Here is a 27,080-nt window from a genome sequence, read left to right on the forward strand (position 1 = left end):
CATTGGTCGCCGCTCGCGGCCCGTTACGGAGGGGGCGTGGCCTGCGCTGTTGCCGCGGTGACGGCGCTGAGGGGGTCTCTCGCGCGCGCGCGCTGTTTTGGGGGGGGGGGGGGTCGTCGCCTCTTCCGGTGACGCCACTTCCGGCGGCGCCGCCGGCAGCGATGGAGGTGACGGTGGGGACGGCGGCGCTGGCGGTGGCGCTGTTGGCGCTGCCGCTCCTCTACGAGCGCTGCGGTTCGTTCCGCTACTTCTGTAAGATGGGGTTCTACAACGGGTGGATCCTCGTCCTCGCCGTGGTCGCCATTCCCCTCTGCGCCCTCCGCGGCCGCGACGTGGAGAACATGAAGTGAGGAAAGGGGGGGGGAAACGGGGGAGGGGGGAGAGAGTGGGGAGGGGGGAGAATTGGGGGGATATGGGGGGGATATGGGGGAGATATGGGGGGGATATGGGGAGATATGGGGAGATATGGGGGGGATATGGGGGAGATATGAGGGGATATGGGGAGATGGGGGGGATACGGGGAGATACGGGGGGATATGGGGAGATATGGGGGAGGTATGGGGGGATATGGGGGGATATGGGGAGATATGGGGAGATATGGGGGGATATGGGGGGGATGTGGGGGGATATGGGGGGGATGTGGGGAGATATGGGGGAGATATGGGGAGATATGGAGGAGATATGGGGGGATATGGGGGGGATATGGGGGGATATGGGTCAGGAGGGAGTGGGGGGCAGAGAGGAAGGGGAGATATGGGGAGAACATGGCGGGAAATGGTGAGGGGGAAGATGGGAGATGTGGGGCAGCCGTGGGGCTGGGAGATGGGGCTGAGCGTAGGGCGCTTGTGGGGCTATGAGGGGCCGTGGGGCAGCCTGTGGGGCTGGGAGGGGCCGCGGGGTGGTCATGGGGCAGTTGTGGGGCGGTATGGGGCTGAGCATAGGGTGGTTATGGGGCTATGAGGGGCTGTGGGGCTGGGAGGGGGCCATGGGGCGGCTGTGGGGCGGCTGTGGGGCTGGGAGGGGGCCATGGGGCGGCTGTGGGGCAGCTGTGGGGTTGGGTGATGGGGCTGAGCATGGGGTGGTTATGGGGCTATGAGAGGCTGTGGGGCAGCCATGGGGCAGCCATGGGGCTGGGAGGGTGCCATGGGTCAGCCATGGGTGGTCGGTGGGTGGTTGGGGGGTGGTGTATGGGGCAGCTGTGGGTTGTCTGTGGGGCAGTTGTGGGTCAGCTGTGGGGCTGGGAGGGGCCACGGGGCAGCCATGGGGCAGCTGTGGGGCAGCTGTGGGGCAGCTATGGGTGGTTGGGGGGTGGTGTATGGGGCAGCTGTGGGTCAGCCGTGGGTCGCTGTGGGTGGTCGGTGGGTGGTTGGGGGGTGGTGTGTGGGTCACTGTGGGGCAGCCGTGGGTCGCTGTGGGTGGTCGGGGGGTGGTTGGGGGGTGGTTGGGGGTGGGTTGGCTATGGGGCAGCTATGGGTCGCTGTGGGTGGTCGGTGGGTGCTGTGTGGGTCGCTGTGGGTCAGCCGTGGGTCGCTGTGGGTGGTTGGTGGGTGGTCGGGGGGTGGTGTGTGGGTCGCTGTGGGTCAGCTGTGGGTCGCTGTGGGTGGTCGGTGGGTGCTGTGTGGGTCACTGTGGGTCGGTGGGTGCTGTGTGGGTCACTGTGGGTCACTGTGGGTCGCTGTGGGTGGTTGGTGGGTCGCTATGGGTCGCCGTGGGTCGCCGTGGGTCAGTGTGGGTCGCTGTGGGTGGTCGGTGGGTGCTGTGTGGGTCGCTGTGGGTCAGTGTGGGTCGCTGTGGGTGGTCAGTGGGTGGTCGGTGGGTGGTTGGTGGGTGCTGTGTGGGTCGCTGTGGGTCGCTGTGGGGCAGCCGTGGGTCGCTGTGGGTGGTCGGGGGGTGGTCGGGGGGTGGTGTGTGGGTCGCTGTGGGTCAGCTATGGGTCGCTGTGGGTGGTCGGTGGGTGGTGTGTGGGTCACTGTGGGTCGCTGTGGGTCGGTGGGTGGTTGGTGGGTCGCCGTGGGTCAGTGTGGGTCGCTGTGGGTGGTCGGTGGGTGCTGTGTGGGTCACTGTGGGTCGCCGTGGGTCACGGTGGGTCGCTGTGGGTCGCCGTGGGTGGTCGGTGGGTGCTGTGTGGGTCGGTCACCGTGGGTCGCTGTGGGTGGTCGGTGGGTGCTGTGTGGGTCGCTATGGGTCGCCGTGGGTCGCCGTGGGTCGCGGTGGGTCAGTGCCCCCTTCCCCCTGTGCAGGATCCTGCGGGCGCTGCTGCAGCACGTGAAGCACCTGTACGGGATCCGCATGGGGGTGCGCGGGGCGCAGCACCTCCCCCCGCGCCAGCCCTACGTCGTCGTCAGCAACCACCAGAGCTCCCTCGACCTCCTGGGTACGCTGCCCCATAGCCTGACCCATAGCCTGACCCATAGCGACCCATAGCTGACCCATAGCGTGACCCCATAGTGACCCATAGCAATCCATAGTGACCCACAGCCCCCCTGTGCCACTGTCAGCAACCACCAGAGCTCCCTCGACCTCCTGGGTACGCTGCCCCATAGCGACCCATAGCCTGACCCATAGCGACCCATAGTGTGACCCATAACTGACCCATAGCCTGACCCATAACTGACCCATAGCGACCCATAGCTGACCCATAGTGTGACCCCATAGTGACCCAGAGTGATCCATAGCGATCCACAGCCCCCCCTGTGCCACTGTCAGCAACCACCAGAGCTCCCTCGACCTCCTGGGTACGCTGCCCCATAGCGACCCATAGCCTGACCCATAGCGACCCATAACTGACCCATAGCGACCCATAGCGACCCATGGTGTGACCCCATAGCAACCCAGAGTGATCCATAGCGATCCACAGCCCCCCCTGTGCCACTGTCAGCAACCACCAGAGCTCCCTCGACCTCCTGGGTACGCCGCCCCATAGCCTGACCCATAGCCTGACCCATAACTGACCCATAACTGACCCATAGTGTGACCCATAACTGACCCACAGCCCCCCTGTGTCACTGTCAGCAACCACCAGAGCTCCCTCGACCTCCTGGGTACGCTGCCCCATGGCCTGACCCATAACTGACCCATAGCGACCCATAACTGACCCATAGCGACCCATAACTGACCCATAGCGTGACCCCATAGTGACCCATAGCAATCCATAGTGATCCACAGCCCCCCTGTGCCACTGTCAGCAACCACCAGAGCTCCCTCCACCTCCTGGGTACGCTGCCCCATAGCGACCCATAGCCTGACCCATAGCAACCCATAGTGTGACCCATAGCCTGACCCATAGCAACCCATAACTGACCCATAGCCTGACCCATGGTGTGACCCATAGCTGCAGGAATGGTGGCAGCGCTATCACATCTGTGTGGGTCCATTGCCTGCCCCATAACCGCCCCTCCAGCCCCACAAGTGCCCCTTTTATCCCTCTCCAGCCCCATAAGTGCCTCCTTAATTCTTCTCCAGCCCCACAACTGCCTCTCCAGCCCCACAAGTGCCCCCTTAGTCCCTCTCCAGCCCCACAACTGCCTCTCCAGCCCCATAAGTGCCCCCTTAATCCCTCTCCAGCCCCGTAAGTGCCCCCTTAGTCCTTCTCCAGCCCCATAAGTGCCCTCTTAATCCTTCTCCAGCCCCATAAGTGCCCCCTTAATCCCTCTCCAGCCCCATAAGTGCCCCCTTAATCCCTCTCCAGCCCCATAAGTGCTCCCTTAGTCCTTCTCCAGCCCCACAAGCGCCCCCTTAATCCCTCTCCAGCCCCATAAGTGCCCCCTCAGTCCCTCTCCAGCCCCATAAGTGCCCCCTCAGTCCCTCTCCAGCCCCATAAGTGCCCCCTCAGTCCCTCTCCAGCCCCATAAGTGCCCCCTCAGTCCCTCTCCAGCCCCACAAGTGCTCCCTCAGTCCCTCTCCAGCCCCACACCCATCCCCGTTAATGGGTCCCCAGCCCCACACGCCCCCCCCCGCCCCATGGCTGCCCCACGGCCGCCCCACGGCCGCGCCCCGGTGCCGCAGGGATGATGGAGGTGCTGCCGGACCGGTGCGTGCCGATCGCCAAGCGGGAGCTGCTGTACATGGGCGCCGTGGGGCTGGCGTGCTGGCTCGGCGGCATCATCTTCATCGACCGCAAGCGCCCGCGCGACGCCATCGGCGTCCTCGCCCAGGCCGCCGACACCATGCTGCGCCACGACGTGAGCTGTGGGGCGGCCGTGGGGCGGCTGTGGGGCTGTGGGGCTGGGGTGACACCATGCTGCGCCACGACGTGAGCTATGGGGCGGCCGTGGGGCGGCTGTGGGGCTGTGGGGCTGGGGGGACACCATGCTGCGCCACGACGTGAGCTGGGGGGCGGCCGTGGGGCGGCCGTGGGGCTGGGGGGACACCATGCTGCGCCACGACGTGAGCCATGGGGCGGCTATGGGGCGGCCGTGGGGCTGGGGGAGGCTGGGGGAGGCTGGGGGGTGACACCATGCTGCGCCACGACGTGAGCTGTGGGGCGGCTATGGGGCTGGGGGAGGCTGTGGGGCTGGGGTGACACCATGCTGCGCCACGACGTGAGCTATGGGGCGGCCGTGGGGCGGCTGTGGGGCGGCTATGGGGCTGGGGGAGGCTGTGGGGCAGCTATGGGGCTGGGGTGACACCGTGCTGCGCCACAACGTGAGCCGTGGGGCGGCCGTGGGGCAGCTATGGGGCTGGGGGGAGGCTGTGGGGCTGGGGGGAGGCTATGGGGCTGCGGGGAGGCTATGGGGCGGCTATGGGGCTGGGGGAGGCTGTGGGGCGGCTATGGGGCTGGGGTGACACCATGCTGCGCCACGACATGAGCTATGGGGCGGCTATGGGGCGGCCGTGGGGCTGGGGGAGGCTGGGGGGTGACACCATGCTGCGCCACGACGTGAGCCATGGGGCAGCCGTGGGGCGGCTGTGGGGCTGGGGGGAGGCTATGGGGCGGCTGTGGGGCTGGGAAGAGGCTATGGGGCTGAGGATGATGCTGGGAGGCAGTTATGGGGAGCTGTGGGGCTGGGGACGATGCTGGAGACAGCTGTGGGGCAGCTATGGGTCTGCTATGGGTCTGATGCGCCGTGGGTGAGCTGTGGGTCGGCTGTGGGTCTGATGCCATGGGGCAGCCGTGGGTCTGCTATGGGTCTGACACCGTGGGGCGCCCCCAGGTGCGGGTGTGGGGCAGCTGTGGGGCAGTTGTAGGGCAGCTGTGGGGCAGCCGTGGGTCTGAGGCCGTGGGGCGCCCCCAGGTGCGGGTGTGGGGCAGCTGTGGGGCAGTTGTGGGGCAGCCGTGGGTCTGAGGCCATGGGGCGCCCCCAGGTGCGGGTGTGGGGCAGCTGTGGGTCCGCTATGGGGCAGCCGTGGGTCTGAGGCCGTGGGGCGCCCCCAGGTGCGGGTGTGGGTCCGCTATGGGGCAGCCGTGGGTCTGAGGCCGTGGGGCGCCCCCAGGTGCAGGTGTGGGGCAGTTGTGGGTCAGTTGTGGGTCAGTTGTGGGGCAGCCATGGGTCTGAGGCCGTGGGACGCCCCCAGGTGTGGGTGTGGGGCAGCCGTGGGTCGGCTATGGGGCAGCCGTGGGTCTGAGGCCGTGGGGCGCCCCCAGGTGCGGGTGTGGGTCAGTTGTGGGTCAGCTGTGGGGCAGCCGTGGGTCTGAGGCCGTGGGGCGCCCCCAGGTGCGGGTGTGGGGCAGCTGTGGGGCAGTTGTAGGGCAGCTGTGGGGCAGCCGTGGGTCTGAGGCCGTGGGGCGCCCCCAGGTGCGGGTGTGGGGCAGTTGTGGGGCAGTTGTGGGGCAGCTGTGGGGCAGCCGTGGGTCTGAGGCCGTGGGGCGCCCCCAGGTGCGGGTGTGGGTGTTCCCCGAGGGGACGCGGAACCACGAGGGGTCGATGCTGCCCTTCAAGCGCGGAGCCTTTCACCTCGCAGTGCAGGCACAGGTGCGCCGTGGGGCGGCCGTGGGGCGGCTATGGGGCAGCCGGGGGGCGGCCGGGGGGCAGCCGGGGGGCGGCTGTGGGGCACGAGGAGGGGGTTATGGGGCAGGGAGAAAGGGTTGTGGGGCCGCTGTGGGGCACGAGGAGGGGGGGAGCGGTGGGGCAGTCATGTGGTGGCTGTGGGGCAGGAGGGGGTTGTGGGGCTGCTGTGGGGCAGGAGGGGGTTGTGGGGCAGGTATGGGGCTGCTATGGGGCAGGCATGGGGCAGAAGGAGGCTGTGGGGCCACTATGGGGTGGCTGTGGGGCAGCTATGGGACAGGCGTGGGGTGGCTATGGGGCGGCTATGGGGCGGCTATGGGGCAGCTGTGGGGCTGCTGTGGGGCGGCTATGGGGCAGCTGTGGGTTGGCTATGGGGCAGGCGTGGGGCGGCTATGGGGCAGCTATGGGGCAGCTGTGGGTTGGCTATGGGGCAGGCGTGGGGCGGCTATGGGGCGGCTATGGGGCAGGCGTGGGGCTGAGCCGCTGCCCCACAGGTTCCGGTGGTTCCCATCGTCATTTCGTCCTATCGGCATTTCTACAGCAAACGGGAGCGGCGCTTCACGGCCGGTGAGAGCTGTGGGGCGGCCATGGGGCGGCCGTGGGGCTGGAGGGGGCGTGGGGAGGGCTGTGGGGCAGCTGTGGGGCGGCCGTGGGGCGGCTGTGGGGCTGGAGGGGGTGTGGGGAGGGCTCTGGGTCGCTATGGGGCAGCCATGGGTCTCTATGGGGCAGCCATGGGGCCGGACGAGGAGGTTTCAGCTTTGTGTGAGTTTCCTGGTGGGGTCATGGGTGGCTCTCGGGGCTCGGGGGACGCCGTGGGGCAGCTCTGGGTGGTTGTGAGTCGCTATGGGGCAGCCGTGGGTCACTATGGGGCAGCTGTGGGTCGCAGTGGGGCACCTATGGGTTGCTATGGGGCAGCCGTGGGGCCGGACGAGGAGCTTTCAGGTTGGTTTGGGTTTCCTGATGGGGTCACGGGCAGCTTTCGGGGCTCCGGGGATGCTGTGGATCGCTATGGGTCGCTATGGGGCAGCTGTGGGTCGCTATGGGGCAGCTGTGGGTCACTATGGGGCAGCCGTGGGGCCGGACGAGGAGCTTTCAGGTTGGTTTGGGTTTCCCGGTGGGGTCGTGGGCGGCTCTTGGGGTTCTGGGGACGCTGTGGATCGCTATGGGTCACTATGGGGTATCTATGGGTTGCTATGGGGCAGCTGTGGGTCGCTATGGGGCAGCCGTGGGGCCGGATGAGGAGCTTTCAGGTTGGTTTGGGTTTCCTGGTGGAAGCACAGGCGGCTCTCGGGGCTCGGGGGATGCCGTGGATCGCTATGGGGCACTATGGGGCAGCTGTGGGTCACTATGGGGCAGCCGTGGGTCGCTATGGGGTATCTATGGGTTGCTATGGGGCAGCCGTGGGGCCGGACGAGGAGCTTTGAGGTTGGTTTGGGTTTCTTGATGGGGTCACAGGCGGCTTTTGGGGCTCGGGGGACGCTGTGGGTCGCAGTGGGGCACCAATGGGTCGCTATGGGGCAGCCGTGGGGCCGGACGAGGAGCTTTCAGGTTGGTTTGGGTTTCCCGGTGGGGTCATGGGTGGCTCTTGGGGTTCTGGGGACGCTGTGGGGCAGCTCTGGGTCACTATGGGGCAGCCATGGGTCGCTGTGGGGCAGCCGTGGGTCGCTATGGGGCAGCCCTGGGTCGCTATGGGGCAGCCATGGGGCCGGACGAGGACCTTTCAGGTTGGTTTGAGTTTCCTGATGGGGTCACGGGCGGCTCTCGGGGCTCGGGGGACGCTGTGGGTCAGCTCTGGGTGGTTGTGGGTCACAGTGGGTCGCTATGGGGCAGCCGTAGGTCGCTATGGGGCAGCCATGGGGCCGGACGAGGAGTTTTCAGGTTGGTTTGGGTTTCCCGGTGGGGTCGCAGGTGGCTCTCGGGGCTTGGGGGACGCTGTGGGTCAGCTCTGGGTGGTTGTGGGTCACAGTGGGGCAGCTCTGGGGCAGTTATGGGTCACTATGGGTCGCTATGGGGCAGCCGTGGGTGGCTATGGGGCAGCCGTGGGGCCGGACGAGGAGCTTTCAGGTTGGTTTGGGTTTCCCGGTGGAAGCACAGGCGGCTCTTGGGGCTCGGGGGATGCCGTGGGGCGGCTCTGGGTGGTTGTGGGTCGCAGTGGGTCGCTATGGGGCAGCCGTAGGTCGCTATGGGGCAGCCGTGGGGCCGGACGAGGAGCTTTGAGGTTGGTTTGGGTTTCCCGGTGGGCTCTCGGGCGGCTCTCGGGCGGTTGTGGGTGGCGGTGGGGCGGTTGTGGGGCGGCTGTGGGTCGGCGGTGGGGCGGCCGTGGGTCGGCCGTGGGGCGGCCGTGGGGCGCGCGCCAAGGCCCGGTCAGGGCGGTGCGTGATCGAGGTGCTGCCGCCGCTGCCGACGCGGGGCCTGGGCCCGGCCGACGTCCCGGCGCTGACGGAGCGCGTGCGCGCCGCCATGCTCGACGCCTTCGAGGCGCTGGAGGACGAACTGCGCCCCACGGCGCCGCCCGCCGCGCCCCACTGAGCACCCCCGGCGCCCCATAGCGCCCCACGGAGCCCCACGGCGTCCCATGGAGCGCCCCATAGCACCCCACGGCGCCCCACTGAGGGACCCACAGCGCCCCACAGCACCCCATAGCGCCCCACGGCGCCCCACGGCGCCGAGCACGACGAGCCACGACCCACGGAGCCGAGCGCCGACTCATAAGTGGGGCACGGACTGACCCCCAAGTGTGGGGCGGACCCCCCCCAAGTGAAGCGCGGACTCGTAAGTGGGGCGCAGAGACAGAAACGGGGCGTGGGCTGACCCACAAGTGGAGCGCCGACCCATAAGTGGAGCCTGGGCTGACCCACAAGTGAGGCACAGACCCATAAGTGGAGTGTGGACTGACCCACAAGTGGAGCGCCGACCCATAAGTGGAGTGTGGACCCATAAGTGGAGCCTGGGCTGACCCACAAGTGGGGCGCAGACGCGTAAATGGGGCACGGACTGACCCACAAGTGAGGCACCGACCCATAAGTGGAGTACAGACCCATAAGTGGAGCCTGGGCTGACCCACAAGTGGAGCGCTGACCCATAAGTGGAACGTGGACTGACCCACAAGTGGGGCTCAAACGCATAAATGGGGCACGGACTGACCCACAAGTGGGGCACTGACCCATAAGTGGAGTACGGACCCACAAGTGGAATGTGGACCCATAAGTGGAGTGTGGGCTGACCCATAAGTGGGGCACAGACCCACAAGTGGAGCCTGGACTGACCCACAACTGGAGTGTGGGCCCACAAGTGAAGTGTGGACCCATAAGTGGGGCGTGGACTGACCCACAAGTGGGGCACAGACCCATAAGTGGGGCGCGGACTGACCCACAAGTGGGGCACAGACCCATAAGTGGGGCGCGGACTGACCCACAAGTGGGGCACAGAATGAGCCGCGGCACCTACTGACCCATAAGTAGGATTGGGAGCGCCCCACGGCGAGCACAGACCCATAAGTGGAGCGTGGAGTGACCCCCAAGTGGGGCAGGAACTGACCCCCAAGTGGGGCACTGACCCCCAAGTGGGGCACGGACCCATAAGTGGGGCACACACTGACCCCCAAGTGGGGCACTGACCCCCAAGTGGGGCACAGACCCATAAGTGGGGCACAGACCCCCAAGTGGGGCACAGACCCATAAGTGGGGCACAGACCCCCAAGTGGGGCACACACTGACCCATAAGTGGGGCACTGACCCCCAAGTAAGAGATGGACCAAGCGCCCCACAGCGGGACCCATAGAAGAGTGGGGCCTGACCCCCAAGTGGGGCTCAGAGCGACCCACGGCGGGACCCATAGGCTGACCCCCTCCTGCCCCATAGCCTGACCCACATGGGACCCATAGACTGACCCCCTCCTGCCCCATAGCCTGACCCACATGGGACCCATGAACTGACCCACAGATTAACCCATTGCAGCCCCACTTGGGGGGGGGGGGGGACCCATAGACTGACCCACTGCTGCCCCACAGATTGACCCACAACTGACCCACTCCTGACCCACAGATTGACTCACAACTGAGTCACTCCTGACCCACAGATTGACCCACTCCTGCCCCACATGTGGGGGGGCCCACAGAACCACTCCTGCCCCATAGCCTGCCCCACAACTGCCCCACGGACTGCCCCACTCCTGCCCCACATGGGCCCCACGTTCTGCCCCACACGTTGGGGGTCCAACAGGCGCCGCCTCCTTTTTTTTTGGGGGTGAATCTGTTTATTTATGGGGGGACGATGGGTTTGGCCCAATTCCCCTCCTGCCCCCCAAGTGGGGGGCGCCCCCCAAATAAACCCCCCCCCCCTTGTGATGTCGTGGGGTGACATTGGGGCACTTGGGGGGTCCCATGGGGGGGTTTGGGGGTACCATGAGGGGTTTGGGGGTCCCATGAGGGGGTTTGGGAGGATATGGGGGGGTTTGGGGGTCCCATGGAGGGATATGGGGGGGTTTGGGGGTCCCATGGGGGGTTTGGGGGGGGATATGGGCGGTTTGGGGGTCCCATGAGGGGATTTGGGGGGGATATGGGGGGGGTTGGGGGGGATATGGGGAGGTTTGGGGGTCCCATGGAGGGGTTTGGGGGGGGATATGGGGGGTTTGGGGGTCCCATGGGGGGTTTGGGGGGGATATGGGCAGTTTGGGGGTCCCATGAGGGGATTTGGGGGGGATATGGGGGGGTTTGGGGGTCCCATGGGGGGTTTGGGGGGGATATGGGCGGTTTGGGGGTCCCATGAGGGGATTTGGGGGGGATATGGGGGGGTTTGGGGGTCCCATGGAGGGGTTTGGGGGGGATATGGGGGGGTTTGGGGGTCCCATGGGGGGGATATGGGGGGGTTTGGGGGGGACACACGGGGTTTGGGGGTACTTGGGGGTCCCGGAGGGGTTTGTGGGGGTGACATGAGGGTTTTGGGGGGTCTCTTAGGGGGTTTGGGGGGGACACAGGGTTTGGGGGTCCCGGGGGGAGGATGGGGCTTGGGGGGGGGGGCTCTTGCAATGAGTTTGGGGGGTCCCCGGGTGCCCTTGGGGGTTCGGGGGGGTCCTGAGGGGCTCTTTGGGGGTTCGGGGGGGTCTCAGGGGGTCCTGAGGGGTTCTCAGGGGGTTCTGGGGGGCTCTTGGGGGGCTCTTGGGGGGCTCTTGGGGGTCCTGGGGGACATTAGAGGGGTTCTGGGGGGTCCTTGGGGGCTCTTTGGGGGGTTCTGGGGGGCTCTCGGGGGTCCCAGAGGGCTCCAGAGGGGTCCGGGGGGGTCTTAGAGGGGTTTTGGGGTCCCAGAGCCCCCCCCGACCACACAAGGACCCCCCCCCGCCCCCCCAACACTCCAGACCCCCCCCCCGAACCCCAAAGGGCACCCGGGGACCCCCCAAACTCATTGCAAGAGCCCCCCACAACCCCCATTTTCCCCCCCCCGGGACCCCCAAACCCCCTAAGAGACCCCCCAAAACCCCCCCATGTCCCCCCCCCCCCAAACCCCTCCGGAACCCCCAAGTACCCCCAAACCCCGTGTGTCCCCCCCAACCCCCCCCGTCAGCCCCAGACCCCCCATGGGACCCCAAGAGACCCCCAAAAGCCCCCCCAAACCCCTCTAGAGCCCCCCAAGAGCCCCCCAAGAGCCCCCCAGGACCTCCCCACAACCCCCCGAGAACCCCCCAGGAACCCTGAGAGCCCCCCAGAACCCCCCAAGACTGACGAGAGCCCCCGAGGACCCCCGAAATCCCCCCAGGACCCCTCTAAAGCCCCCCCGAGAGCCCCCCAGGAACCTCCAAGCGCTCCCCAAGACCCCCGAGAGCCCCCCAGGACCGGGGGGCTCCTAACGGGTGCCCTGTAGAGGGGTCTTGGGGGGCCCTTCGGGGGTCCTGCGAACTTTTCGGGGGGTCCTGGGGGGCTCTCGGGGGTTCCTGGGGGGGGCTCTAAAGGGGTCCTGGGGGGGTCTTAGAGAGGTCCTGGGGGGCTCTTGAGGGTTCTTGGGGGGCTCTCAGTAGTCCTGAGGGGCTCTCGGGGATTCCTGGGGGGCTCTCAGGGTTCCTGAGGGGCTCTCGGGGATTCCTGGGGGGCTCTCGGGGGTCCTGGGGGGCTCTAGAGGGGACCTGGGGGGGTCTCAGGGGTCCTGGGGTGCTCTTGGGAGGTCCTCGGTGGCTCTTGGGGATTCCTGGGGGACTCTTGGGGGTCCTGGGGAGCTCTCAAGGGGTCCTGGGGGTTCCTGGGGGGCTCTTGAGGGGTCCGGGAGGGCTCTCAGTGTTCTGGGGGGCATTAGGGGGGTCCTGGGGGGTTCTTGGGGGGTCCTGGGGGGCTCTTGGGGGTCCTTGGAGGGTCTCAGGGGTCCTGGGGTGCTCTTGGGAGGTCCTCAGTGGCTCTTGGGGATTCCTGGGGGGCTCTCGGGGGTCCTGGGGAGCTCTCAAGGGGTCCTGGGGGGCTCTTGAGGGGTCCGGGAGGGCTCTCAGTGTTCTGGGGGGCATTAGAGGGGTCCTGGGGGGCTCTTGGGGGGTCCTGAGGGGCTCTCGGGGCAGAAGATGGAGATGGGGATCAGAGGGTGGAGATGGGGATCAGAGGGTGGAGATGGGGATCAGGAGATGGAGATGGGGATCAGGGGGTGGAGATGGGGATCAGGGGGTGGAGATGGGGATCAGGGGGTGGAGATGGAGATGGTGATGGTGACGATGGTTCCGGTGCCGCCGCGGGAATCAATAACACCGGAGCCAAATTATTCCTCCAACACTTTTTTCCTCTCACCGTCGCCGTCGCCACGGCCGCGCCGGGACCCCCTCCGGTGACCACGAGGGCGTCACCGCGGTGACCTCACGGCCATAGAGACACTCCATCACCGAACCCGGCAGCGCTTTGGACCTTCTCCGTCCCACATTGACCCCATGAACCGCCATCATTGACCCCATGAACCGCCATCATTGACCCAATGAACCGCCATCGTTGACCCCATGAACCGCCATCATTGACCCCATGAACCGCCATCGTTGACCCAATGAACCGCCATCGTTGACCCCATGAACCGCCATCATTGACCCAATGAACCACCATCGTTGACCCAATGAACCGCCATCATTGACCCCATGAACCGCCATCGTTGACCCAATGAACCGCCATCATTGACCCCATGAACCGCTGTGGTTGACCCAAAGAACCGCCATCACTGACCCCATGAACCGCCATCATTGACCCAATGAACCGCCATCATTGACCCAATGAACCGCCATCGTTGACCCAATGAACCGCCATCATTGAACCAAAGTACTGCCATCGTTGACCCAACAAACCGCCATCATTGACCCCATGAACCGCCATCGTTGACCCCATGAACCGCCATCATTGACCCCATGAACCGCCATCGTTGACCCCATGAACCGCCATCATTGACCCAATGAACCGCCATCATTGACCCCATGAACCGCCATCATTGACCCCATGAACCGCCATCGTTGACCCAATGAACCACCATCATTGACCCAATGAACCACCATCATTGACCCAATGAACCGCCATCATTGACCCAATGAACCGCCATCGTTGACCCCATGAACCGCCATCATTGACCCCATGAACCGCCATCGTTGTCCCAAAGAACCGCCATCATTGACCCCATGAACCGCCATCATTGACCCCATGAACCGCCATCGTTGACCCAAAGAACCGCCATCATTGACCCCATGAACCGCCATCGTTGACCCCATGAACCGCCATCGTTGACCCAATGAACCGCCATCGTTGACCCCATGAACCGCCATCATTGACCCCATGAACCGCCATCGTTGTCCCAAAGAACCGCCATCGTTGACCCAATGAACCGCCATCATTGACCCCATGAACCGCCATCGTTGACCCCATGAACCGCCATCATTGACCCCATGAACCGCCATCGTTGACCCCATGAACCGCCATCATTGACCCCATGAACCGCCATCGTTGTCCCAAAGAACCGCCATCATTGACCCCATGAACCGCCATCGTTGACCCCATGAACCGCCATCGTTGACCCCATGAACCGCCATCGTTGTCCCAATGAACCGCCATCGTTGACCCAACAAACCACCATTGTTGACCCCATGAACCGCCATTGTTGACCCAATGAACCGCCATCATTGAACCCATGAACCGCCATCGTTGACCCAATGAACTGCCATCATTGACCCAATGAACCGCCATCATTGACCCCATGAACCGCCATCGTTGACCCCATGAACCGCCATCATTGTCCCAATGAACCGCCATCGTTGACCCAATGAACCGCCATCGTTGACCCAATGAACCGCCATCATTGACCCCATGAACCGCCATCGTTGACCCCATGAACCGCCATCGTTGACCCCATGAACCACCATCGTTGACCCCATGAACCGCCATCGTTGACCCCATGAACCGCCATCGTTGTCCCAAAGAACCGCCATCGTTGACCCCATGAACCGCCATTGTTGACCCCATGAACCGCCATCGTTGTCCCAATGAACCGCCATCGTTGAACCAAAGTACTGCCATCATTGACCCAATGAACCGCCATCATTGACCCAATGAACCGCCATCGTTGACCCCATGAACCGCCATCGTTGACCCAATGAACCGCCATCATTGACCCCATGAACCGCCATCGTTGACCCCATGAACCGCCATCGTTGACCCAATGAACCGCCATCATTGACCCCATGAACCGCCATCGTTGACCCCATGAACCGCCATCATTGACCCCATGAACCGCTGTGGTTGACCCAAAGAACCGCCATCACTGACCCCATGAACCGCCATCATTGACCCAATGAACCGCCATCGTTGAACCAAAGTACTGCCATCGTTAACCCAATGAACCGCCATCATTGTCCCAATGAACCGCCATCGTTGACCCCATGAACCGCCATCATTGACCCCATGAACCGCCATTGTTGACCCAACAAACCGCCATTGTTGACCCCATGAACCGCCATTGTTGACCCAACAAACCGCCATTGCTGACCCCTGAACCGCCATCGTCGCCCCAACACCGCTATCGCCCCATCTCTCCGCCCCCCCCGAGAGCTCCTCCGGTCCCCCCCCGCCGCGTCCCCGCTGCCGCCTGGTGGCGCTCCTCCTCCCGGCGCCCCTCCCGCCTACCGCGGGGCGTCGGGACAGGGCCAGAGCGGCAGCATGGCGGCGGCGGCGGCGGCGCTCTGCCCGGCGTGCGTCCGCTGGTGCCGTTTGTGGTGGGAGCTGCGGCTGAAGCTTTTGCCGCAGTCGGCGCAGGCGTAGGGCTTCTCGCCGGTGTGGATCCGGCGGTGTTGGGTCAGCGTCGATTTGTCGGTGAAGCTTTTGCCGCAGTCGGCGCAGCCGTAGGGTTTCTCGCCGGTGTGGATGCGTTGGTGGCGGATGAGGTTGGAGCTGACGTTGAAGCGTTTGCCGCAGTGCGCGCAGGCGTAGGGCTTCTCGCCGGTGTGGATCCGCATGTGCTTCACCAGATCGGAGTTTTGGCTGAAGCTCTGCCAGCACTCGGCGCACGTGTTGGGAATGGTCACCGACGGCGCTTTCTCGCCGCTCCGCCCGCGCCGGCGCCGCCCCACGGAAGCGCCGGGGAGACCTTTGGGGCGGCGGAAGCTCTTCCCGCAGTCGACGCAGGTGTAGGGTTTGGGTGGCGTCGCGGCGGCGTTACCGTCGGCGGCGCCGACCTCTTTGCCGCAGTCCCGGCACGGGTGGGAGCGCCGGTGGTGCCGCAGCAAATGGGCGCTGAGGCCGAAGCTTTTGCCGCAATCCGAGCAGGAGAAGGGTTTTCCGGCGCCGTGGCTGCGCCGGTGCACCGCCAGCGCCGCGCTCTCGGCGAAGCTCTTCCCGCACTCCACGCAGATGTTGGGGTGTTCTCCGCCCGGAGAGCGCTGACGAACCACCACCGTCTCCTTCCGTTTGCGTCCCCCGCGGGCGCCCGGCGGGGGTCCCGGCGGCGTCGGAGGGCCCTCGGAGCGGCTCCGGGAGGTGCGTCCGGGCTCGGCTTGGGCGGCTCCTCGGCAGCGCCGCGGCGCCATGGAGGCCTCTCCGGAGCCGTCGGAGACGCCGCGTGGTCCCACCTGAGCGGCGATGGCAGAGGCGGAGTCGCAGCGGCGACTGCGGCCGTGGGGGGGACAAAGGGTGAAGTTCTTGGTGAGATCCTCCATCCCATCCTCCTCTCCGTCCCCATCCCATCTTCATCCCCATCTCCTCCTCATCCTCCTCTTGATCCCATCCCAATCCCATCCTCATCTTCATCCCCATCTCCTCATCCTCCTCTTGATCCCAATCCCATCCCATCTTCATCCCCATCTCCTCCTCATCCTCCTCTCGGTCCCCTCCCCGTCCCATCTTCATCCCCATCCTCATCTTCATGTTGGTCCCATCCTCATCTTCATCCCCATCTCCTCATCCTCCTCTCGATCCCATCCCAATCCCGATCCCATCCTTATCTTCACCCCCACCCCATCCTCCTCTCGGCCCCATCCCCATCCTACTCCATCTCCATCCTCACCTTCATCCCCATCCCCTCCTCATCCTCCTCTTGGTCCCATCCCCACTCCATCCTCATCCTCATCTTTGTCCCCATCCCAATCCCCATCCTCACCTTTCTCCCCATCCCATCTTCATCTCCATCCTCATCTTCATCTTCGTCCCACCCCACTCCATCCTCATCCTCATCTTCTTCCCCATCCCATCCTCCTCTCGGTCCCCTCCCCGTCCCATCTTCATCCCCATCCTCACCTTCATGTTGGTCCCATCCCACCCTCATCTTCATCCCCATCCCCTCCTCATCCTCCTCTTGGTCCCATCCTCATCCCCACCATCTCCATCCCATCCTCATCCTCATCTCATCCTCATTTTCATCCTCGACTCCTCCTCATCTCCATCCCCATCCCCATCCCATCCCCATCCCCATCCCCATCCCCATCCCATCCCCATCCCCATCCCCATCCCATCCCCATCCCATCCCATCCCCATCCCCATCCCATCCCCATCCCATCCCATCCCCATCCCATCCCCATCCCCATCCCCATCCCATCTCCATCTCCATCTCCATCCCCATCCCCATCCCCATCCCATCCCCATCCCCATCCCCATCCCATCCCCATCTCCATCTCCATCCCCATCCCATCCCCATCCCCATCCCCATCCCCATCCCCATCCCATCTCCATCCCCATCCCCATCCCCATCCCCATCCCATCTCCATCCCCATCCCCATCCCCATCCCCATCCCATCCCCATCCCCATCCCATCCCCATCCCCATCCCCATCCCATCCCCATCCCCATCCCCATCCCCATCCCCATCCCCATCCCATCCCCATCCCCATCCCCATCCCCATCCCATCCCCATCCCCATCCCCATCCCCATCCCCATCCCATCCCATCCCATCCCATCCCCATCCCCATCCCATCCCCATCCCATCCCATCCCCATCCCATCCCCATCCCCATCCCCATCCCATCTCCATCTCCATCTCCATCCCCATCCCCATCCCCATCCCATCCCCATCCCCATCCCCATCCCATCCCCATCCCATCCCATCCCCATCCCCATCCCCATCCCCATCCCCATCCCATCTCCATCCCCATCCCCATCCCCATCCCCATCCCATCTCCATCCCCATCCCCATCCCCATCCCCATCCCATCCCCATCCCATCCCATCCCCATCCCATCCCCATCCCCATCCCCATCCCATCCCCATCCCCATCCCCATCCCATCCCCATCCCATCCCCATCCCCATCCCCATCCCATCCCCATCCCCATCCCCATCCCCATCCCCATCCCCATCCCCATCCCCATCCCCATCCCCATCCCATCCCATCCCCATCCCCATCCCCATCCCCATCCCATCCCATCCCATCCCCATCCCCATCCCCATCCCCATCCCCATCCCCATCCCATCCCCATCCCCATCCCCATCCCCATCCCCATCCCCATCCCCATCCCCATCCCATCCCCATCCCCATCCCATCCCCATCCCCATCCCCATCCCCATCCCCATCCCCATCCCCATCCCCATCCCCATCCCCATCCCCATCCCCATCCCCATCCCCTCCTCCTCTCTCTCTCACCGCACTCCTCCCGTTTTTCCCCCCCTCCTCTCCCGTTCCCCCCCCGTTCCCCCCCCCCCCCCGTTACCGGTCTCTCTCTCTCTCTCGTTTGCCGTTTCCCGTTTCCCGTTGTTTCCCGTTGTTTGTCTCTCGTTTCCCGTTTCGTTTCCCGTTTCCCCTCCGGACAATGGCGGCAGCGGCGGCGCTGACCCGGGAAGTTCAACCCCCGCCCCGGGGGGGGCTCCGCACAGCCCGGATGGGGTCAGAGACCCCCGAATGGCGCTCAGGGACCCCCGAATGGCGCTCAGGGACCCCCGAAAGGGCCTCAGGGACCCCCGAAAGGGGCTCCGCACCGCCCGGATGGGGTCAGAGACCCCCGAATGGCGCGCAGGGACCCCCGAAAGGGCCTCCGGGACCCCCTAATGGGGCTCAGGGACCCCCGAAAGGGCCTCAGGGACCCCCGAAAGGGGCTCAAAGACCCCCGGATGGGATCAGAGACCCCCGAAAGGGGCTCCGCACCGCCCGGATGGGATCAGGGACCCCCGAAAGGGCCTCCGGGACCCCCGAAAGGGGCTCAGAGACCCCCGAATGGCGCTCAGGGACCCCCGAAAGGGGCTCCGGGACCCCCGGATGGACCTCAGGACCCCCAAAAGGGATCAGAGACCCCCAAAAGGGGCTCAAAGACCCCCGGATGGACCTCAGGACCCCCGAAAGGGGCTCCGCACCGCCTGGATGGGATCAGAGGGACCCCCGAAAGGGGCTCAGAGACCCCCGGATGGATCAATGACCCCCGAAAGGGGCTCCGAGACCCCCTGAAAGGAGCTGTGAACCCCCTGAGGGACTCCGCACCGCCCGGATGGGGATCGGAGACCCCCGAATGGGGCTCAGAACCCCTGAATGGGGCTGAGAACCCCCGAATGGGGCTCAGGGACCCCCAAATGGGGTTCAGAACCCTCTGAATGGCGCTCAGAGACCCCTGAATGGGGCTCAGGGACCCCCAAATGGGCCCTGAACCCCCTCAATGGAGCTCTGAACCCTCTGAATGGGGCTCAGGGACCCCCGAATGGGGGTCTGAACCCCCTGAATGGGCTCAGAACCCCCTGAATGGGGCTCAGAGACCCCCAAAAGGGGCTCAGAACCCCCTGAGGGACTCCGCACCGTCCGGATGGGGCTCACAGACCCCCAAAAGAGGCTCAGAACCCCCTGAATGGGGCTCAGAGACCCCCAAATGAAGCTGAGAACCCCCAAATGGAGCTCAGAGACCCCCGAATGGGGCTCAGAGACCCTCAAATGAAACTGAGAACCCCCAAATGGAGCTCAGAGACCCCCGAATGGAGCTCTGAACCCTCTGAATGGAGCTCAGAGACCCCTGAATGGAGCTCAGAACCCTCTGAAGCACCCCTTGATCCCATGGGTCCCCCCCAGGACCCCACCGAGACTCTGGTCCCCCCCAGGGACCCCCCAGAACCCAAAGAACCCCCCCGGGGCACCCCAAGACCCTCAAGCCCCCCCCCCCGGGGCACCCCAAGAGCACACAGGGACCCCCCCAGACCCCCATGTCCCCCTGAGGACCCCCCCAGGGACCCCCCCAGAACCCAAAGAACCCCCCCAGGGACCCCCCCCCAGGGCACATCTGTCCACAAAGCTCCAACGCGTGGCCACGAAACTCCACATCTGGGCCCTCAACCCCAACATCTGCGCATTAAACTCCCGCGTGTGGCCACAAACCCCCCACAGGTGGCCACAAACCCCCCACAGGTGGCCACAAAAATCCACATCTGGACACTAAACCCCAACGTGTGGCCACAAAACCCCAACGTGTGGCCACAAAACCCAATGTGTGGCCACAAAACCCAATGTGTGGCCACAAAACCCCAATGTGTGGCCTTCAAACCCAACGTGTGGCCACAAAACCCAACGTTTGGCCACAAAACCCAATGTTTGGCCACAAAACCCCAACGTGTGGCCACAAAACCCCAACATGTGGCCACAAAACCCTAATGTGTGGCCATCAAATCCCAACGTGTGGCCTCCAAACCCAACATGTGGCCACAAAACCCAACGTGTGGCCACAAAACCCCAACCTTTGGCCATCAAATCCCAACGTGTGGCCACAAAACCCCAATGTTTGGCCACAAAACCCCAACCTTTGGCCTCCAAACCCAACGTGTGGCCACAAAACCCCAACGTGCGGCCTCCAAACCCCCAAGAGACCCCTGGAAGGTGGAGCCAGGAAACAACAACTCTTTACTGGGACAGGCGGGATGGAAGGGTTGACTCCGGATTGACTCCGGATTGACTCCGGGTGGACTCCTTGTTGGAGCTGCTCCGTGGTGGAGATCCTCCGTGGTCACACAAGGAGGAGAAAGCCCCGTGGCGAGGTCCCCGCCTTGGGATTGTCCCCTTTTCCCTCCCCACGGAGCATCAGGAGAAGGTTCTGCCATGGATACGGTGCCGAAAGGAGCTCAGGTGTCCTCTTCCCAAAGCTCCACCAGGACACGGAGAAGGAGAAGGTCTCCTCAAGTCCATCCCAATGAGCTCCAGAAGGGTCTTGGCTTCCCGATCCAGACGCATCTAAGAAGCTTTGGAGTCCCCTCCGGCTCCATCGAGCTCAACTCCATGGAAGGAGAAACCCGGATGAGGAACATCTTCACCTCAGGTGGATCCATCGGTGCCAAATGGAACCTCTTCACCTCAGGTGGATCCATCGGTGCCGGATGGAACATCTTCACCTCAGGTGGATCCATCGGTGCCAAATGGAACCTCTTCACCTCAGGTGGATCCATCGGTGCCGGATGGAACATCTTCACCTCAGGTGGATCCATCGGTGCCAAATGGAACCTCTTCACCTCAGGTGGATCCATCGGTGCCGGATGGAACCTCTTCACCTCAGGTGGATCCATCGGTGCCGGATGGAACATCTTCACCTCAGGTGGATCCATCGGTGCCGGATGGAACCTCTTCACCTCAGGTGGATCCATCGGTGCCAAATGGAACATCTTCACCTCAGGTGGATCCATCGGTGCCGGATGGAACATCTTCACCTCAGGTGGATCCATTGGTGCCGGATGGAACATCTTCACCTCAGGTGGATCCGTTGGTGCCGGATGGAACCTCTTCACCTCAGGTGGATCCATCGGTGCCAAATGGAACCTCTTCACCTCAGGTGGATCCATCGGTGCCAAATGGAACATCTTCACCTCAGGTGGATCCATCGGTGCCGGATGGAACCTCTTCTTCTCAGATGGATCCATCGGTGCCGGATGGAACCTCTTCATCCCAGGTGGATCCGTTGGTGCCGGATGGAGCCTCTTCATCCCAGGTGGATCCGTTGGTGCCGGATGGAGCCTCTTCATCCCAGGTGGATCCGTTGGTGCCGGAGCAGAGCCTCTTCATCCCAGGTGGATCCGTTGGTGCCGGAGCAGAGCCGAGCTGACCACGAAGCTCTTCCCGCAGTCTCCGCACTGGAAGGGCTTCTCTCCGCTGTGAGTGCGGAGGTGGGTGAGGAGCGTTGAGCTCTGCTTGAAGCTCTTCCCGCACTCTCCGCACCGGAAGGGGCTTTCGCCGCTGTGGACGCGTCGGTGTCGGCTCAGAGCCGAACTCTCCAAGAAGCTCTTCCCGCAGCCGTCGCACTGGAAGGGTTTCTCTCCCGTGTGGATCCGTCGGTGCTTGAGGAAGGCGGAGCTGTAGCTGAAGCTCTTCCCGCAGTCCCCGCACTCGTAGGGGCGTTCGCCCAAGTGGATGCGGCGGTGGCTGTTGAGGTTGGAGCTCCGGTTGAAGCTTTTGCCGCACTGCGGACACGCGTAGGGGCGTTCGCCGGTGTGGATGCGTTGGTGGACCACCAGGTCGGAGCTCCAGCTGAAGCTCTTCCCGCACTTGGAGCAGCCGTAGGGCCGTTGGCCGCCGTGGAGCCGTTGGTGTTTGGCCAAATCGGAGCTTTGGCCGAAGCTCTTCCCGCAGTCGCCGCACTTGTGGGGCCGCTCCCCGCGGTGGAGGCGTTGGTGGGCGTTGCGGTTGGAGCTGCGCGTGAAGCTCTTCCCGCAGTCCAGGCACTTGTAGGGCTTCTCCCCCGTGTGGAGCCGTTGGTGGACGAGAAGCTCCGAGCGCCGGGAGAAGGTCTTCTCGCACTGCCGGCAGGATTTGGCCGCGGCGCAACGGCGACGACCTCCTCGGCCGCGGGGGCGCAACGGCGGAGGCTCCTCCGCGGAGCTCCGGGGCTTCCAGGGGCTCTGGCACGTGTCTCCAAGGAGGGAGGGCTCGGGAAGACCTTCCTCGGCGCCCTGGGACAGGAGGACATCCCGTTGGGCCAACTCGGAGCCATCGGGCTCAGGAGGATCCGCCTCTTCGTTCTCGCTTCCCGTTCCATCGTCTGCCGGGAGTGGAGAGAGAGACAGCGGTGATTGCCAACCCCGGAGACCCCACCAGGTTGGGATCCTCCATGGGGACAAGAAAAGCTCATCCCGACTCCAACCTTGGAGACCACCAGGTTGGGATCCTCCATGGAGAGCAAAGAAAAGCTCATCCCAACTCCAACCTTGGAGACCCACCAGGTTGGGATCCTCCATGGGGACGAGAAAAGCTCATCCCAACTCCAACCTTGGAGACCCACCAGGTTGGGATCCTCCATGGGGACAACAAAAGCTCATCCCGACTCCAACCCTGGAGACCACCAGGTTGGGATCCTCCGTGGGGACGAGAAAAGCTCATCCCGACTCCAACCCCGGAGACCCACCAGGTTGGGATCCTCCATAGGGACAACAAAAGCTCATCCCGACTCCAACCCCGGAGACCCACCAGGTTGGGACCCTCCATGGGGACAAGAAAAGCTCATCCCGACTCCAACCCTGGAGACCCACCAGGTTGGGATCCTCCATGGGGACAACAAAAGCTCATCCCGACTCCAACCCCGGAGACCCCACCAGGTTGGGATCCTCCATGGGGACAAGAAAAGCTCATCCCGACTCCAACCTTGGAGACCACCAGGTTGGGATCCTCCATGGAGAGCAAAGAAAAGCTCATCCCAACTCCAACCTTGGAGACCCACCAGGTTGGGATCCTCCATGGGGACGAGAAAAGCTCATCCCAACTCCAACCTTGGAGACCCACCAGGTTGGGATCCTCCATGGGGACAACAAAAGCTCATCCCGACTCCAACCCTGGAGACCACCAGGTTGGGATCCTCCGTGGGGACGAGAAAAGCTCATCCCGACTCCAACCCCGGAGACCCACCAGGTTGGGATCCTCCATAGGGACAACAAAAGCTCATCCCGACTCCAACCCCGGAGACCCACCAGGTTGGGATCCTCCATAGGGACAACAAAAGCTCATCCCAACTCCAACCTTGGAGACCCACCAGGTTGGGATCCTCCATGGGGACAACAAAAGCTCATCCCGACTCCAACCCCGGAGACCCACCAGGTTGGGATCCTCCATGGGGACAAGAAAAGCTCATCCCGACTCCAACCCCGGAGACCCACCAGGTTGGGACCCTCCATGGGGACGAGAAAAGGTCATCCCGACTCCAACCCTGGAGACCCACCAGGTTGGGATCCTCCATGGGGACGAGAAAAGGTCATCCTGACTCCAACCCCGGAGACCCACCAGGTTGGGATGCCCCGAGACGGAGCTGTCGGCCTCTCGTTCCTCACCAGGTGCCACCTCACCTGTTGGAGCCACCCGAAGGATCTCCCATTCCTTGGAGTCATTGGGATCCGGGACCCCCAACTCTTCCTCCAGTTCCAACCGGGAGATGACGTTGGGTTTGGGAACCGGGAAATCTGCTCCGGGAAGAGGAGGAGAGAAGATGTTGGGTTTGTTACGGACACGCGGACTTCTCGAAGGAAAGGTGGTCCCAGCAGCAAAGGGACATCTCCAGGCGGGAGGTGACCTCGGCTCCGAGAGCCGTGGAATGGGTTGGTTGGAAGGATCTCAACGACCATCCGTGACAGGAGGTGGAACCTCATGGTCTCTGAGGTCCCTCCCAACCCCAACCAAACCCTTCGATGACCTCCGAGGACTCACCCAGTAGGATCAGGGACTCGTAGCTCTCCTGCATGGTGGTGACCTCCAGATGCCGACGCCGCTCCGAAGCTCCGCAGCACCTGCGAGAGGCAAAGGGGGTTCAGAGGTCCTCGTGGTCTCCACCGATTTGGAGCTGGAAGGGTTCTTAGGGAGCTCCGGGGGGAGCTGCTGGTGGGTTGTCCCACTCCAACCTCATCCCCACCGGCTTGGGAGCTGCTCCATGGGGACCTGTGGTACCTGCAGGCATGGGGGTGCTCCAGGAGGTCAGGGGTGGTCCAGGGGGTCAGGGGTGGTCCAGGAGGTCAGGGATGGTCCAGGGGGTCAGGGGTGGTCCAGGGGGTCAGGGATGGTCCAGGAGATCAGGGGTGGTCCAGGGGGTCAGGGGTGGTCCAGGAGATCAGGGGTGGTCCAGGAGGTCAGGGGTGGTCCAGGAGATCAGGGGTGGTCCAGGGGGTCAGGGGTGGTCCAGGAGATCAGGGATGGTCCAAGGGGGTCAGGGATGCTCCAAGGAGGTCAGGGATGCTCCAGGAGGTCAGGGGTGGTCCAGGGGGTCAGGGACGATCCAGGAGGTCAGGGGTGGTCCAAGACATCAGGAATGGTCCAGGATGTCAGGGATGCTCCGGATCTGGAGATGCTCCGGATCCAGGGCTGCTCCAACTCGATCCAGAGCCGCTCCGGGTGCAGAGCCGCTCGAGGTCCTCCCCGGGGCCGTTCGGGGCCGTTCGGGGCCGCTCCGCCCCCGCTGACACGGGAAGTTCCTCCTCCGCCGGAGCGGCGCCGCCCCCGAAAACCCTCGGCCCCGCCCACCGCCGCCATCCCCATCCCCATCCCCACATCCCCATCCCCATCCCCATCCCCATCCCCATCCCATCCCCATCCCCATCTCCATCCCCATCCCCATCCCCATCCCATCCCCATCCCCATCCCATCCCCATCCCCATCCCCATCCCCATCCCCATCCCCATCCCCATCCCCATCCCATCCCCATCCCATCCCCATCCCCATCCCCATCCCCATCCCATCCCCATCCCCATCCCCATCCCCATCCCCATCCCCATCCCCATCCCCATCCCATCCCCATCCCCATCCCCATCCCCATCCCCATCCCATCCCCATCCCCATCCCCATCCCCATCCCCATCCCCATCCCCATCCCCATCCCCATCCCATCCCCATCCCCATCCCCATCCCCATCCCCATCCCCATCCCCATCCCATCCCCATCCCCATCCCCATCCCCATCCCCATCCCCATCCCCATCCCCATCCCCATCCCATCCCCATCCCCATCCCCATCCCCATCCCCATCCCCATCCCCATCCCCATCCCCATCCCATCCCATCCCCATCCCCATCCCCATCCCCATCCCATCCCATCCCCATCCCCATCCCCATCCCCATCCCATCCCCATCCCCATCCCCATCCCCATCCCATCCCATCCCCATCCCATCCCCATCCCCATCCCCATCCCATCCCCATCCCCATCCCCATCCCCATCCCCATCCCCATCCCATCCCCATCCCCATCCCATCCCCATCCCCATCCCCATCCCCATCCCCATCCCCATCCCATCCCCATCCCCATCCCCATCCCCATCCCCATCCCCATCCCCATCCCATCCCCATCCCCATCCCCATCCCCATCTCCATCCCCATCCCCATCCCCATCCCCATCCCATCCCCATCCCATCCCCATCCCCATCCCCATCCCCATCCCATCCCCATCCCCATCCCATCCCCATCCCCATCCCCATCCCCATCCCATCCCCATCCCCATCCCCATCCCCATCCCCATCCCCATCCCCATCCCCATCCCATCCCATCCCCATCCCCATCCCCATCCCCATCCCCATCCCATCCCCATCCCCATCCCCATCCCCATCCCCATCCCCATCCCCATCCCCATCCCCATCCCATCCCATCCCCATCCCCATCCCCATCCCCATCCCCATCCCCATCCCCATCCCCATCCCCATCCCATCCCCATCCCATCCCCATCCCCATCCCCATCCCCATCCCCATCCCCATCCCATCCCCATCCCCATCCCCATCCCCATCCCCATCCCCATCCCCATCCCATCCCATCCCCATCCCCATCCCCATCCCCATCCCATCCCCATCCCATCCCCATCCCCATCCCCATCCCCATCCCCATCCCCATCCCCATCCCCATCCCATCCCATCCCCATCCCCATCCCCATCCCCATCCCCATCCCCATCCCCATCCCCATCCCCATCCCATCCCCATCCCATCCCCATCCCCATCCCCATCCCCATCCCCATCCCCATCCCATCCCCATCCCATCCCCATCCCCATCCCCATCCCCATCCCCATCCCCATCCCATCCCCATCCCATCCCCATCCCCATCCCATCCCATCCCCATCCCATCCCCATCCCCATCCCCATCCCCATCCCCATCCCCATCCCATCCCCATCCCCATCCCCATCCCCATCCCCATCCCCATCCCCATCCCATCCTCCTCCTCCTCCTCCCCCCCCCATCCCTGTCCTTCCTCCTCCTCTTCAGCCTCATCCGTGTCCTCCAGCCCATTCCCCTCCGTCCCCCCCCCCCCGGACCCCCCCGGACCCTTCTGGAACCCTCACAAGCACTTCAGAGACCCCCCAGGAGCCCTCGATGACCCCCAGAACCCTCCAGGGACCCCCAGAACCCCTTTAGGGACCCCCAGAACCCTCCAGGGACCCCCAGGACCCCTCTAAGAACCCCCCGGGCCCCTTCAGGGACCCCTTTAGGGACCCCCCAAACCCTTTTGGAGGCCCATAGAGACCTCCACGACCCCTCTAATGACCCCCAGAAGCCCTTTAGAGACCCCCAGAACCCCTTTAGGGACCCCTCAGGACCATCAGGACCCCTTTAGTTACCCCGAGAATCCCTTTAGTGACCCCCAGAACCCCTTTAGGGACCCCTCAGGACCATTTTAGGACCATCAGGGCCTGGAGGACCCCAATGTCCCCTCCCTGAACCCATGAGGACCTGAGGTCACCCCAGAGATGGAGGATGAGGACAGAGATGATGCTGCTTCTGCCTTTAATGGGGACACGGGATGGGGACATGGAGAAA

At 64.4% G+C, this 27,080-nt stretch overlaps 4 protein-coding genes across 11 annotated transcripts; 1 reads left to right on the forward strand and 3 right to left on the reverse strand.

Moving 5' to 3' along the window:
• Positions 1-115: 115 nt before the first annotated feature.
• On the forward strand, positions 116-9,974 carry AGPAT1 (1-acylglycerol-3-phosphate O-acyltransferase 1). 4 transcript variants are annotated; one of them, XM_054052076.1, is made up of 6 exons: positions 116-346; positions 2,241-2,374; positions 4,006-4,181; positions 5,817-5,912; positions 6,440-6,512; positions 9,955-9,974. In XM_054052076.1, the coding sequence occupies exons 1-6, from the start codon at positions 162-164 to the stop codon at positions 9,957-9,959; spliced, it is 669 nt and encodes a 222-aa protein (XP_053908051.1). In that variant the 5' UTR covers positions 116-161; the 3' UTR covers positions 9,960-9,974. The 4 variants fall into 4 exon arrangements, with proteins under 4 accessions (XP_053908051.1, XP_053908050.1, XP_053908049.1 ...); XM_054052075.1 differs by lacking the exon at positions 9,955-9,974 and adding an exon at positions 8,314-8,533; XM_054052074.1 differs by lacking the exon at positions 9,955-9,974 and adding an exon at positions 6,952-7,328 and having other exon boundaries at positions 6,440-6,839.
• Positions 8,583-10,037, reverse strand: LOC128849631 (uncharacterized). Its single transcript, XM_054052079.1, has 2 exons — positions 9,537-10,037; positions 8,583-9,494 (listed from the first exon to the last, which is right to left on the reverse strand). Exons 1-2 carry the CDS (start codon positions 9,870-9,872, stop codon positions 8,652-8,654), a joined length of 1,179 nt encoding a protein of 392 aa, XP_053908054.1. The 5' UTR covers positions 9,873-10,037; the 3' UTR covers positions 8,583-8,651.
• Positions 10,038-14,993: 4,956 nt separating this feature from the next.
• LOC104062042 (zinc finger protein OZF) lies at positions 14,994-24,320 on the reverse strand. The gene is given in 5 exon segments (XM_054052116.1): positions 14,994-15,452; positions 21,372-22,354; positions 23,646-23,759; positions 24,004-24,083; positions 24,195-24,320. Coding segments are annotated over 5 exon segments (1,626 nt in total). The 5' UTR covers positions 24,251-24,320; the 3' UTR covers positions 14,994-15,059.
• On the reverse strand, positions 20,286-21,373 carry LOC128849637 (putative protein FAM47C). 5 transcript variants are annotated; one of them, XM_054052096.1, is made up of 2 exons: positions 21,105-21,373; positions 20,286-21,026 (listed from the first exon to the last, which is right to left on the reverse strand). In XM_054052096.1, exons 1-2 carry the CDS (start codon positions 21,336-21,338, stop codon positions 20,502-20,504), a joined length of 759 nt encoding a protein of 252 aa, XP_053908071.1. In that variant the 5' UTR covers positions 21,339-21,373; the 3' UTR covers positions 20,286-20,501. The 5 variants fall into 5 exon arrangements, with proteins under 5 accessions (XP_053908071.1, XP_053908072.1, XP_053908070.1 ...); XM_054052097.1 differs by having other exon boundaries at positions 20,286-20,831; positions 20,910-21,373; XM_054052095.1 differs by having other exon boundaries at positions 20,286-20,753; positions 20,793-21,373.
• Positions 24,321-27,080: the final 2,760 nt, after the last annotated feature.

Source organism: Cuculus canorus, chromosome 31 (assembly GCF_017976375.1).
Source record: "Cuculus canorus isolate bCucCan1 chromosome 31, bCucCan1.pri, whole genome shotgun sequence".
Taxonomy (NCBI): Eukaryota; Metazoa; Chordata; class Aves; order Cuculiformes; family Cuculidae; genus Cuculus; species Cuculus canorus.

Coding starts and splice junctions, on each gene's coding strand:
- AGPAT1 (XM_054052073.1), top strand. CDS start 162: ATGGAGGTGACGGTGGGGACGGCGGCGCTGGCGGTGGCGCTGTTGGCG. Junction 2,375..4,005: donor GAGCTCCCTCGACCTCCTGG/GTACGCTGCCCC, acceptor CCGGTGCCGCAG/GGATGATGGAGGTGCTGCCG. Junction 4,182..5,816: donor ACACCATGCTGCGCCACGAC/GTGAGCTGTGGG, acceptor GGGCGCCCCCAG/GTGCGGGTGTGGGTGTTCCC.
- LOC128849631 (XM_054052079.1), bottom strand. CDS start 9,872: ATGGGTCCCATGTGGGTCAGGCTATGGGGCAGGAGGGGGTCAGTCTAT. Junction 9,495..9,536: donor GCCCCACTTGGGGGTCAGTG/TGTGCCCCACTT, acceptor TGGGGGTCAGTG/CCCCACTTGGGGGTCAGTTC.
- LOC128849637 (XM_054052095.1), bottom strand. CDS start 21,338: ATGAAGAGGCTCCATCCGGCACCAACGGATCCACCTGGGATGAAGAGG. Junction 20,754..20,792: donor CACCGATGGATCCACCTGAG/GTGAAGATGTTC, acceptor GATCCACCTGAG/GTGAAGAGGTTCCATTTGGC.